Source organism: Mus caroli, chromosome 1 (genome assembly GCF_900094665.2).
Source record: "Mus caroli chromosome 1, CAROLI_EIJ_v1.1, whole genome shotgun sequence".
Taxonomy (NCBI): Eukaryota; Metazoa; Chordata; class Mammalia; order Rodentia; family Muridae; genus Mus; species Mus caroli.
In genome coordinates, this window is record NC_034570.1 from 89,616,340 (window position 1) to 89,630,256 (window position 13,917).

General features: G+C 36.9%; 1 protein-coding gene and 1 pseudogene across 1 annotated transcript in view; both read right to left on the reverse strand.

The window, feature by feature from the left end:
* The window catches only part of Slco6a1 (solute carrier organic anion transporter family member 6A1), a 71,349-nt gene extending 63,296 nt beyond the window's left edge, over positions 1 to 8,053 (reverse strand). The window contains exons 1-2 of the mRNA XM_021161990.1: positions 7,619 to 8,053; positions 5,560 to 5,820 (exon numbers count right to left, since the gene is read on the reverse strand). Coding sequence (XP_021017649.1) covers positions 5,560 to 5,820; positions 7,619 to 7,955 — 598 coding nt within the window. The 5' untranslated portion in view covers positions 7,956 to 8,053. The remainder of the gene's footprint in view (positions 1 to 5,559; positions 5,821 to 7,618) is intronic.
* Positions 8,054 to 12,387: 4,334 nt separating this feature from the next.
* Positions 12,388 to 13,267, reverse strand: LOC110302198 (annotated as a pseudogene).
* Between the last annotated feature and the right edge of the window lie 650 nt (positions 13,268 to 13,917).

Here is a 13,917-nt window from a genome sequence, read left to right on the forward strand (position 1 = left end):
CGCCTGCCTCTGCCTCCCGAGTGCTGGGATTAAAGGCATGCGCCAGCACGCCCAGCTTACATCCACACTTTTTTGATTAAATAATTTCCTATTTTTGACTCTTGAGCTTCAGTAATATGCTATTATGGTTTGCATATGAAATGCCTCTCTAAAGTCTCATGTGTTCAGTTCTTATTTCCTTGTTGATATTATTTGGAGACTTCTGAGAAACTGTGAGGGAGAGATACAACCTTGTCTCTGAAAGGTGTACCTTGTCACATCTCCTTAATTATCTTCACTATGTTTTTTAGTCACCATAAGGTAAACAGAATTCCTCTGCACACTCCCAATTTTCTATCTGGCTATGGGCTCAGAGTCAATGGAGACTAGTAACTGAGGAGGTAGCACTCTGAAATAGTGAGTTAAAAAAAAATTCATGTTTCCTATTTTTAAGTTGTATTTGACTTTTTTTTTTACAGCAACAAGACAAGTACACATAGGATCATCAAAACAAGGTATTAAGTCATAAAGTTAGATAGTTGTGGGGCACACCTTTAATCCCAGTATGTGTGAAGGAGAAGCAGGAGGATCTCTGAGCTGAGGCCAGCCTGACTGACACAGTGAGTTCCAGAATAGCCAAGGCTATAAGAGCAGCCAGTGCTATAAAAGAAACCCTGTATCAACAAACAAATAAACAGAGATCACCAACACCACCATAGTGACTGTGTGATAATCTACCAATTAGATTTTTAAATCCCCTGGGTCACAGGTTACTTCTCATTATACTTGTTAGGTTGGTGGAGCTAAGCAGGTGACACTAAATCATATATATTATGAGCATATTGGGTGAAGTTTAACATACTCTCTTGAAATATTGTAGAAAAACTATTAAAGGGAATACTACATTTATTACACTAATGAAACCTTATTTGGCTTAGTTTCTGTATAATAATATGTAACTTTAAGGCAAATCAGAAATTGTCTCAAATTGTGATTTTCTTTAAACTGGTCATTTTTCCTCCTTTTAATAATGCATAATGTATGCTATTGGTTTCTTTATGCCATTTTCAAATATGTATGTGATGCATTCTGATCAGTTTCATCTCTTTTCTCTTTCTGTCTGCCTCACCCTTACACCGATTGGCTTCCTCTTTTGAATTAGACACTCAATCTACCTTCTCTTCTTGTTTTTCTTTTTGTTTTTGTTCTTGTTTTGTTTTTGTTGTGTTGTTGTTGTTCTTTTCTTCTTCTTCTTCTTCTTCTTCTTCTTCTTCTTCTTCTTCTTCTTCTTCTTCTTCTTCTTCTTCTTCTTCTTCTTCTTCTTCTTCTTCTTCTTCTTCTTCTTCTTCTTCTTCTTCTTCTTCTTCTTCTCCTCCTCCTCCTCCTCCTCCTCTTCCTCCTCCTCCTCTTCCTCCTCCTCCTCTTCCTTTTCCTCCTCCTCCTCATTGTTTGTGTTCTTATCCTTCATCTTGTTCTCCTCCTGCTTCTTCTCCTTCTTCTGCTCCCCCACCTTTTCCTCCTTCTTCTGCTTCTTCTTTTTCACCTCTTCAATTACTCCATGAGTTGTGTATCAGTTGTTTACTAGATGAAGTTATTTTCAGAAGCATGGGCACCTTGTTAGGCACCCCACTGCTGAACTCTACATTAGCAAAATCTAGCTTCATAGAAATACATAGGAATGCATGGCGAATTGTGCTTTCCTTTCCCTTTCATGATGATACGTTTGTAGATTATCTTGAATAATCTATGTGCAAATATTTATAGCTTCTGTGAGTTAAAGATGCTTCTTTGCTAAATTCAGTATTTCACACTACCTCCCAAACCCTCCATCCCACCTACCTCTTTCATTCTTCTGCAGTGTTCCCTGGACCTTGGAGAGCCTATCCATAGCTAAGCATGCCACAACTATAACTCATGCTTACTTCTTTTTCTTTCTTGGATATTTTCTTTATTTACATTTCAAATGTTATCCCCTTTCCTGGTTTCCATCCTTCCCAGAAACACCCTATCACATCTTCCCTCCCGCTGCTTCTATGAGGGTGTTCTTCTACTCAGCCACCCACCCACTCCCATCTCCCCGCCCTCCATTCCCCTACACTGGGGCATTTATTAAACCTTCATGGGAACAAGGACCTCTCTTTCCATTGATGCATGACAAGGCCATCCTCTGCTACATATGCAGCTGCAGCCATGTGTACTCCTTTATTGATGACTTAGTCCCTGGGAGCTCGGGGGGGGGGGTCTGGTTGGTTGATATTGTTGTTCTTCCTATGGGGTTACAAACCCCTTCAATTCCTTAAGTCCCTTCTCTAACTCCTCTATTAGGGACCCCACATTCAGTCCAATGGTTGGCTGAGAACATCTGCCTCTGTATTTGTAAGGCATGCTAACTTTTATTCTCCCAATAATTCTAGCTAGTGTCTTTTAGTGTGTGACCCAAATAATTCTACAAAATTTTATGAGACTAATCCAGTTCCCTAACTTGGTGGCCCCTCCTTTATGTTCCTCTGTAATTAATATCAATACTTCTGTATGTCTTTTTCTCTCTTTCACAGCAAGCAAGCTATCATTCAATGTACAACCAAAATCAGATTATCTCTTTACACTGTCTCTAGGTATAATTTTAGAGCTGAAAGGAAACATATGGAGTTAAATATCCAATCTGACTTCATGATAAAACTGGGGAGGCTTTCACTATGTTTATAACCATACAATATACCCTAAGCCTATTTACTTCTGTCTCGTTCTAGAAAGTTGAACTTACTAGTATACATACTCCTAAGGATCACATTTCTCAGCTTTCTATTGAATGTTATCTGAAAACAAATGGATCCCACTGCTGTAATGAATCTTTTCTTTTTTAAGTTTAAGAATAAAAATGATTCTGTTACAGAAACTGAAGTTTAGAAATAACATATAATAGCATACATAGCAAGCCCCAAAAGAGAAACTATCAGGATTTAGAAAGTGTTCACTAACACAAATAATGATTAGAGTTCTAAATTCACAACAAGTAAGTTCTTGTTACAGTAAATATATGACTTCCATTAGTGAGTTGCTGGAAATAATTCTGTTGCAACATTTTGCATAAAATCATGTTGAAGTTCACCAAATAAATAAGTGTAGATAATCAAGCAACACGAAGAGGTCTTTCACAAAATCATGTATGGAAACAAGATTTCAACAGGTGAGAAAAGGAGAATTGACCACAATCATTACTGTGATTGCTATTCTTTGAGGGTGAGAAGGACTTGGAGCTGAGGTGGCTCAGCAACCCAGAACTCTTGGTGTTCTTCTAGTGAACCTAGTGTCTGTTTCCAGCAGCTAAAACGGCAGTTCACAACCATTTGTACGTCCAGGTCCAGGTTCTGACAGTTTCACTGACCTTATTAGATATCAGCATGCACATGGAATACATACATACCACATGGAAAACATTCAAACAGATAAAACAAAATTAATATGTAACAATAATAGTAATAGAACATAAATATTAGAGTGACAAATTTGGGTACTGTAAGGAATTGTGGGAGGGAACAACATGGGGAGTTGGGAGGATGAGATATGGGAGGGACTGGAAGGTGGAAAAGAAAAGGGGTAAAAATTAAATTTATTTTAATTATAAAAAACAAAAAAAATTAAGAGGCATTTGAAATTCTAAAATGGAACAAGAATAATTTGATTATGTTTAATCATTAGTGAGAACAGATAGAGAAGGGGACCTTGCAGACAGCAAGCAGTAGAAGGGGATGAGAAATGGAATGAAGGATGAGGTAGGAGCACTCAGAAGGATCACTAGAGGACAGCTCCTTCATTTTAACTGGAGTAAAAAATGAAGAATACTGATAGACAACTGTATGCCAAAGTAAAACGTCAGTGTTAAAAAATTAAGGCAATTTTCATCTGTGACATAATTTTTCATCCAACACAGGACATCTTAGGAGTTCAGTAAGAAAGATTAATATATTTTCAAAGGTTAGAATAGAATTTGCACTGTGATAACTTTCAGGCAAATAGATCTATTTGTAAAGAAACCCTTCCAACTGGGAGGCAGCAGATTCATCATAGAACTCAGCAGACACCTGGCATAGTGAAAGAGGCAGGTGCATGACTTGATCCCAAGGTTTCCAAGCAGGAGATTAAAGGACAATGAGATAAAATATCTGAGGGCACTCACTAGAGGAGGTTTGAACGATTTTGATATGTCACGCTGGCAGACAGAAAACAATCTGCAAATGAAGGGAAGTAGCAACTAGGAAAATCAGACAAAGCTGGTTTTCATTATCCACTGGTCCTAATGATAGAAAAGAAGTTTGCCTTCATTCTGAGTAAGTACGAACCACTGACTGGTGGGTATCATCAAAAACCTGAGTTCAATTAAAGCTCAGTGATGGGAGCTTTCTCCTCTGCTGAGAATGTGGTCAGTATGAGAGTGGTATGGATGGTCACTTTATATAAAGTTTTAGAAAAAAAAGTAGTGACAATATAGGATGAGTATTTTCATGAATTCGTCAAGAGATTTTGTGTTGAATTTTTCATGACTTGGTGAAGTATCAGGTCTGCCTGTTTGTTGAGGCACACATGTTCTACATTTGTCTTGAATATGGATCTGTCATCATTGTAGATAACAGTTGGAATCATGGAACATGTAAAATTAAAAGTAGAAATGGATGAACTATACCATGAAACTTCTGAGAACTCATGAGCACTCATAGCAGAAGATAAGCCTAGTGTCTAATCAACAAAGCACAAAAAGTAAACACCAGAAAAATAAAATCAGGAGACATCACTGTAAGAGTAGTGCTCTCTCTCTTGCTCTCTCTCTCTCTCTCTCTCTCTCTCTGTGTGTGTGTGTGTGTGTATAAATTAAAATATTAGTCAAAGGGGTTAGTGAAGATATAAACTGTCAAAATAAATCATTTTCAAGAAAGAAGTAACTGGTAGGGGAGCAGGGCAGGGGGAGGGTATAGGGGACTTAAATGTAAATGAAGAAAATATCTAATAAAAATTTTTTTAAAAAAGAAAGAAAGAACTGAGTACTTTTCAGCAAATGATTACGTCTGCTTCTCAGCCAATAGACACCTAGAAAATATTCTGAGTGATGAGCAGTGGATTCCTAATCCCAAGTAAAACAATATGTGCAAAAATGTCGATTATATAAACAAGATGCAAAAGGAAAATGCCAGTTTCTACTGTTATAGCACCTTCCCAGCATTGATAACAAATTTATAAAGTTTATTTTTATTTTTTGTAAATTTTGTGTGTGTGCATATGTGTGTGTGCATATGTGTGTGTGTTTGTATGTGTGTGTGTGTGTAAGTCAATGCCTGTAGAAGCCAATAGATTGTATCAGATCACCAAGAGCTATAATTAAGTGTGGTTCCTAGCTGCCTGATGAACATGCATGGAAACAAATTCAGCATCATTTCTTCCTTGAGGGATAAATCAGAGAGCTACAGAAAATAGTCAATAAGCACCATTACATGAGAATACACAGACATCATGAATTATTTCATATAATTTGAATCAGTGATTTAAAAAAATAATTTAGTATATGATAGAATATTTGAAAAATCTCACCTTCACTATCTTTCACCGGACGTACAATTTCATATTTCAAGTATGGAATGGCAAATAAAATTGATGCAAGTCCTACTAAAAAGGCAGCAGCTGCCAACCATTTTGACCGGTTCCCTTTACATCCATAGTGTGCTACAAGTATTGCTACCAATAAAGATGCAAGATCATAAGAGATGGTCAATATAACTTTCTCTGCCCTTGACAGATAAAAATCCTTCTCAAAATTTCCAGTACTCACATGAGTGAGACCAGTTATAGTACCTAAAAAAGTCAAAGAAAAGAAAAAGGGCAATAAACACGTTTTAACCGACAAGCTAAATAACCATATAATCAAAGAAATCTTTAATTTATCCTGATTTATAATATTCTGAATGAGTAAAACCTATAAATTAATTTTACTACCCATGAATATTTTTACTCTAATTTAGAAGCTATTGTGACTTCCTCTATTAGTTTATTAAAGATAAATTATTTTTTATTAACTCATCAATGTTTTTAAGCATACTGTGTATCAATTATCAAGAATTAAAAGAATACAAATGGATGTTTTACCTAGTTTGTAAAATTGAAGCCATTAAAAAAAAAACCTGGAACCCAGCTTGTATTTCCAAATATAATGTTGTTCCAGAGCTAGAATTCTGTGCTTGAAGTTTAGCATTTCTGACCATTTTTAATCTTTTTGAAAAACAATGTACACATTCAATATAATTTTTTTCATTTTCTTGAACATTAAATAAATGATAGCATGCTATGTATAAACATATCCATTGCTAGGAATTTCCCATAGCTCATATTCTGTGCTTGAAGTTTAACCTATCTGAACATTTTCATTTTTTTAAAACATATATTTTCAAATCGTTCTATTCTTGTAAATTGCTTCATGTTTCTTAAGCACTAAGTAAATAATTGTATAATGTGTATAAATGTGTATACAACTGCCATCCAGCATGGAAAGAATAAAATTGTAATAAGCAAAACAACTTGATACAGGGGATAGCTACAAAAATAATGCATTTCTTGGATTAAAAATAAAAAAGTTTTCAGTTAAAACCTATGTCTGCAAGGAAAGCTGGATCACAATCACAAAGGGGCTGTGGTCAGGCCATGTCAAAAACGCCTTCATTTTCAGGGACCCAGGAGTCTGTATTTTTCCTAAACCTCCTAAATCTGTGAGAACCAACTGATTCGCTGCTTGCTTACTGACTCAGGGCCAGACCCAGGAGCACAGTGCTGCTGAAATATTCATGATTGATGCTGATCGAGTATCTATTCCCTACTTTAACTCCAAGAACCTCAAGTGTGGCTCCTGCTGCCAAAATCACCACCCAAATCTGAAAACCACAGAAGATTCTGCCTACACATTTGATACCTACTGCCCCAGCCTTTCACTGCTAGGTACAGCTAAGTGTTAGAGCCAGCAGGAAGTCGTTGGGTAAATGTAGTTTCCAAGTTAACCAGAGAAATTTCAAATAAAAGTAAGCTCAGAAGTGAATTGAAACTATTTAGTGAATATAGTCCAAAAAGGTGAGTTTTTTATATTAATATAAGTTATTAATAAAAATATGTATTTAAAATAATAGAGGAGGAAAGATAGGAAGCCTTCTTGTGATGTGGACTACTTCAAATCTCACCAAACCCTCAACTGAGATGAGAAAACAAGATCCTGCCCGAAAATTACTTTGCCAGAGTGTTTTCAAAATTGTGAGCAGAAACCACTGTGATCTCATGATGGTGATGCTGTTTTCAACTGTATTTTAATACTGAAAAGATTCGACCCAGAATTTAAGTTGGTCAACAAATAACATGAGCTAACTTAATGCCACCTTCCCATCAGCTCTCTATTGGAGGCCAGACTCTGATACCCACAGTGTGGAGTGTACCCTGCAGGCAGGTGGCTAAAGACCTGAAATAACAAGAAAGAATTATGTTCTCTGACTTTCATTCCACTCATGCCTGGAAAATAAGCCAGGGGTCATATACCCTCTCTTTTACCACCAAGTCAACCTCAAGACTATCTCATGATTCGACTTACCAGAGCAATCCTGATCCTCCAACTTACCTTGAGATAGGGATAATATACAGAACGAGATCAGGAAATAGTTAATGTTGTTGAAACGCTGCAAAGAAGGGAAAACCAGAGGCCCCAAGCCGAATGGCCCCTCCAAGGAAGCCTCTTGCATTGTATCTGATAACTGCGATGAGTTTTCAGAGACAGGATTTTGGAGACTTGCAATATCTAACATGGCAGCTTGAAGTTTTGTCTGAAAATGGACTTCTCTAACGTCATTCCACTCCCCCACCGGAGCCTCCCCAGTGATGTTCACTGGAGGCTCCACAGTATTGTCCACCCGGGCCTTCACAGTGCTGTTGTGCATTTGTTCCGGATTCTGGTCCATGGTTTATCTTTATTAGAAGCAGGTCCGTGCAGGTGTGTTTGAAGATACCTGTGTACTCCCTGGGCTCAGATGACTGATGCTGTCGCTGCCACTCTAACCTTTGCAGGGAACGTTACTTCTAGAGAAGGAAGCCAACGTCCCTTCAGAAGGGTTGAGTGACGCGGCCGAAGTTCAAAGGCTAGATTCCATCTTCTCTGAGTCACAGAGAAGGAAAGAAGAGGAGAGAGGAGGTGAATACAATCAAACCTTATGTTGAACAATATGCTCAAATAACTAATAAAAATATTTGTAAAAGGAAAAGGGACAAACATATAAACAAAAGACCTGAGAAGCAACAGCAGTATCTCAAGGTTTCCTTCAGTGTGGTAACTAGATAATCTCACTTGATGCAAATTTCTTAAAGTAGTAAAATCATAAATAATGAATTAATAAAAGAGGGGGGAAGGAAAGGTAATAAAGGAAAGAGAAAGAAAGAAAGAAAGAAAGAGAGAGAGAGAGAGAGAGAGAGAGAGAGAGAGAGAGAGAGAAAGAAAGAAAGAAAGAAAGAAAGAAAGAAAGAAANAGAGAGAGAGAGAGAAAGAAAGAAAGAAAGAAAGAAAGAAAGAAAGAAAGAAAGAAAGAAAGAAAGAAAGAAAGAAAGAAAGAAAGAAAGAGAAAAGAAGAAAGAAAAATCAGAAAACATGAGAAGATATATCCACTGTGACGGTCTTTAAAATTCATAGTCTCCAGCCTGGTCTACAGAGTGAGTTCCAGGACAGCCAGGGCTACACAGAGAAACCCTGTCTCAAAACAAAACAAAACAAAACAAAACAAAACCAAAAAGAAACAAAAAACAAAAATAAAATTCATAGCCTCTATTCTCTTGATTGTGTGTATGTTTATCCATGTATGTGTTTATATGTATGTGCATTTAAGTATATGACAGAGGAACCAGCCTCCAATATGTCTAGACTTGCTTCAGTGTGATGTATCTACAACTGGATAATAATGAATTAAGGTACTAAATAAAGTTATAAATAAGAGAGATAATGAAAAAAGTTTGTGTGTATGTGTGTGTGTTTGTCAGTTTGACTATGGTATTATTGTGGATCATAGAGTTCTGCAAAAATTAGTGTTTGAGAATTTGACTTTAAGAGATCAATGTTTATTTGTGATCACAATTGATAGGGAAACCTTTATTTGACTTGTGAGTACATTTGGCATGTCGCAAGTTCTGTCAAAGTTTGTAGAACTTCCTTTATGACTGAGATGTGCCAAAAGGTACTGTATTTGTTTTTTTTTTTAAATCATTATAAATTAAAAAGATGGTAAAAAGTTGTTTACCTCCACCCATGTGCCATATTATTACACCTTTACACTGAATCTAAAGAAAGTAGGTTTAGAGATTTTAAATACAAATCATTGGCTGTTACTTTTATTATTTATGTTTTCTTTTTGGGAGATGATTTTATTCATTTTCAATAGTCTTAGCTAGTATTCTACTTCCAATACTTGTACTCTGGTTATTAGATACAAAATACAAAATATTTTATGCCTACTGTGTTGAATAACATTGATTAAGATTCCTTGATTGTCTTTTACAATAATACATTTTACAGCAAATTCTTAATCTTTAAATTTGGTTTAAAACTCTTGATTAGGGATGTCTGATTCAAAAACTATAGTCATGGGTTAATTGTGAGCAATTTGGGAATCAGAGGATCTATACTGAAACAAAGTCTTGCTTTGCATGACAAATTTTTCCAATGTTACTTTAAGTGAAGAAACATATATTAACTGTCTTATATGCAAAGAAGTAGTCTTTTATCATATTCCTAAGAAGGAAATGTTATTGAGGAAGGCCCTAAGTAAATGACCAACTCCATTTGGTCCTAGTATTGTACAATATGTCACTGCCTTTCCATTAGATTTGCTGTACCTGATACCACTGGCTGATGCTATGCAATGGGCTAAAACTGTTTTTTCAAAAATCTCATTTCCCAATGTTGTCAAGGGGAGCCTGCTTTTCTCTATTTCTCTCATTCCTTCTGTAAAAAAAATAACGTTTTGATACCACCCTTTTCTCTCAATGGAAAAACATTTGTATTCTAATAGTCAACTATAGAATTAGTTATTTCTGGGAAATGGAAATAAAATAAATTATAATACCCTCTAACTATCATGCTATTTTTTTTATAATCTTAATGGAACATAGGACACTTGCTAAGCCACAAGTACCAATATGGGCATTAGGAATTTATAGTGTGGAAAATTGTAACTACCCTTGAAATTTTAAATATCCTGATTCCGTACTATCTGATGCGGCTCACACTACTTCAAGTTGAAGACTATTCCTACAAACCCCAAGGAAAGTGGCCTTTGTGGCTATAAAGATCATCTCATTCCTTTCTCTCTCCCCTGCTCTCCACATACTGGATCCCACTTTACTGCATGTTCCTTGCCATCCTCTCTCCCACCCAGGTCCCTCTTTCCATCCACCTCTGATGTCTATCTAACTTCCTCTACTGCATAAAATTCAAGCATCCTACCTTGGGCACTCCTGGCTATTTAGCTTCCTGGGTCTGGGGATTGTAGCATAGTTATCCTGGATTTTATGGCTAATACCCACTTATAAGTTAGTACACATCATGCATGTCCTTTGATGTCTGGGTAACTTCACTCAGGATGATAGTTTTTAGTTTCATCCATTTGCCTGCAAAATTCATGATGTCCTGCTTTTTTAATAGTGGAATATTAATCCATTGTGTAAATGAATCACTTTTTCTGTATCCATTCTTCAACTGAGGGACATCTGTATTGTTTCCAATTTCTGATAATATTAATAAAGCTGCTATTAACATAGTTAAACAAATGTACTTGTGGTATGGTAAGGAATCTTTTGGTATATACAAAGGAGAAGTACTGATGGGTCTTGAATTAGGACTAATTACAATTTTCTGATAAACCATCAAATTGATTTCCAGAGTGGATGTACAAGTTTTCACTCTCATCAGCAGTAGAGGAGTGTTCCTCTTGCTCCACATCCTTGCCAGCATGTGCTGTCACTTGAATTTTTAATCTCAGCCATTCTGATGAATATGAGGTAGAATTTCAGAGCTGTTTTAATTTGCACTTTCATGATGAAAAAGGTCATTGAACATTTTAGTGTTTCTCAGCCATTAGAGATTCTATTATTGAAAAAATTCTGTTTAGCTCTGTACTTCATTGTTTAATTTGGTGTTTGGATTGTTATTGTCTAACTTCTTGACTTCTTTATATATTTTGGATATTAGCACTTGTCAGATGTAGGGTTGGAGGTTTTATCCTACTGACAGTGTTCTTTGCCTTACACAAGTTTCATGAGGCTCCATTTATTAATTTCTGATCTTAGTGCTTGAGCTATTTTGTTTTCTGGATTTTCAAATATACCTTTTGCTGTGGTTCAGTAACTTGTATTCACATTAATAGCCTTCTCACGTGTGTTCATGATTATGGGAACAATAAATAAGATTTCAGACTGCTTCTTTCATCGTGTCTCCCAAGGAAAGAGCTGGTTTTTTGTCAGTGATGTTGGAGAAAAGATAGATGGCATTCTGAATACTGTCCTGTACGTACCTATATTTGGGTAGTTTTCACTCATTTTGAGGAAGTAAGGTTTCTCCTTCATTTACAATCGCTTCAGTAAACTGCACCCAAGGATTTGTTTTGTTTTGTTTTGTTTTGTTTTGTTTTGTTTTGTTTTGTTTTGTTTTGTTTTGTTTTTAACTTCACTTCTGTGTATTCCATCTCCAATGCATTCAGATCAATTTAGTACCATTAAAGTTCAGTATTTCCTAGCAGGAGTCTATGCTAAGATAGCAACAGAATTTGGAGAAACAGAGTAGAGGGCAAATCAAAATTAAAATTTATACAGTACATGAAGTACTGTGATAAATATAAGTTCTAACAGAATGACTATATATTTACTGACAAAGTTGACTATCCACAAGTAGAGGGAGTTTTGGGAAACCCAGTTCATGTCAGCCTGCCTTCTTAGGAAAAAAAATTTTAATCTCTTTGGAAAACCTGCAGTATATTATGTAAGCAATTGTAATTACTTATCATAAGCTGAAATAAAAATTTTGAATGGTTAATGGAACAACAAATTAAAAGAGATGATTGCCAGTTATGGACCAGTTCTCTGTCCCATGAAGTGACATTATCTTCTGTTATCCTTTTCATACTTTAGCTCCTCTGTTTGTGTCTTTTGGGGGGGGGTGCAGCAAAGTTTTTTGATGTTATTCAAGAGAGTATGTCTCCCTAGGCCCTCCCATTATTATGATTATCTGGGATGGAAACTTTGAGGGAGATGCTCAGTGTTGGGAGCCAAGTTGGGACAGGGATTCCTTAGCAACTGAGGTTCTCTCTCTTGTTCTCAATGTCCTTGCTGGGTTTGGTGGTCCAGGGTTTCTTACTATTTGGATGCCATATAGGCCATGGGGTCTTCCACCCTGTTGATGTAACCCTATTCATTGTCATATCTGGAAATAAGCCTTACAAAGATGTCCTTGAGAGAAATGCCAGACAGCATCAAAAGTGGAGGAGTGAGAATTACTATTTAAGTTATAGGAGACATCCTGATTCTCAGTGTAACCCAGGATGCAATTTTAATGGGCTCACAGATGCTTGCTTCACCACCTTCTTGAGGTCATTATACTTGGTAGGTTTCTTCAGGCGGCATGACAGATTCATGATGGATACATTAGCAGTAGGAACACAGAAGGCTATGCCAGGGAGCTTCCCCTTCAGGTATCAGATGAACTTGCCCACAGACTTGGCAGCACCAATGGATGTTCTGGGCAGTACCATGGCCATCATACCACAGCCTTCCAGAGGGGCCAGCCATAGTCTACTGTGTGGCAGTGATGGCATGAACCATGGTCATGAGTCCTTCCATAATGCCAAAGTTGTCATGGATGACGTTGGCCAAGGGTGCTAAGTAGTTGGTGGTCTAAGAAATATTACTAACAATCTTGAGTGAGTTGTCATACTTCTTGTGCATCACAAACATAGGGGCATCAGAAGAAATAACAGAGATGACGATCCTTTTGGCCACACCCTTCAAGTGGGCCCTGGCCTTCTCCATGGTGGTAAAGATGCTAGTAGACTCCACAACATTCTAAGTACCAGCATTACCCCATTTGTTGCTAGTGGGATCTCATTCCTGGAAGATGGTGACTGGCTTTCCCATTGATGATAAGCTTCCTATTTTCAGCCTTGACTGTGCCATTAAGTTTGACACAGGTAGAGTCATATTGGAACATGTAGACCATATATTTGAAGCCAGTGAAGGGTTCATTGATTTCAACAATCTCCACTTTGCCAGATAAGAAGGCATCCCTGATAACCAGGTGCCAATATGGCCAAATTCATTCACTCTGACTTTCACCACTGTGTATAAGGAGATATAGCTGTCTCTGGAACAGGGAGGAGCAGAGAACCCAGTTCATGTGTTAACATGAGCTAGTATAGTATACTTTTTCACCCGGCAAGGTTTACACAATGTAAAAGTGGGAAGATGAAAGGATATACCTTTTATTACTCTGTAATTTGAATGTGTTTCTTGGAGAGTGACATGATAGGGTGGTTTTCTTTTTGGGGGGGTACACTGAGAAGATAATAGAGTTAATGTAATGGTGGGCACATTTAACAAGCAGGGACTACAAACACATAAATAGGTTATTGTATGGCATTGCCATTTCAGATTATATATTTTTTAAAATCATAGAGTTAGTTCTTGTAAGAGCATGTTGTTACAAGCAGAGCAAAATGGAGTCATTCTCCTCTTAGGCTTCCTATTTCAAATGTTGTCTCTCTGTCTTTGATGCACTTTCATACTGTGCCATAGGCAACAGTTCCAAACAGAGCCACCTGTGGATGAACTCTCAGCACCCAAAACTCTGAGTAAAAACCTCATTGTTTTTAGTATTCAGCCTAAAGAATT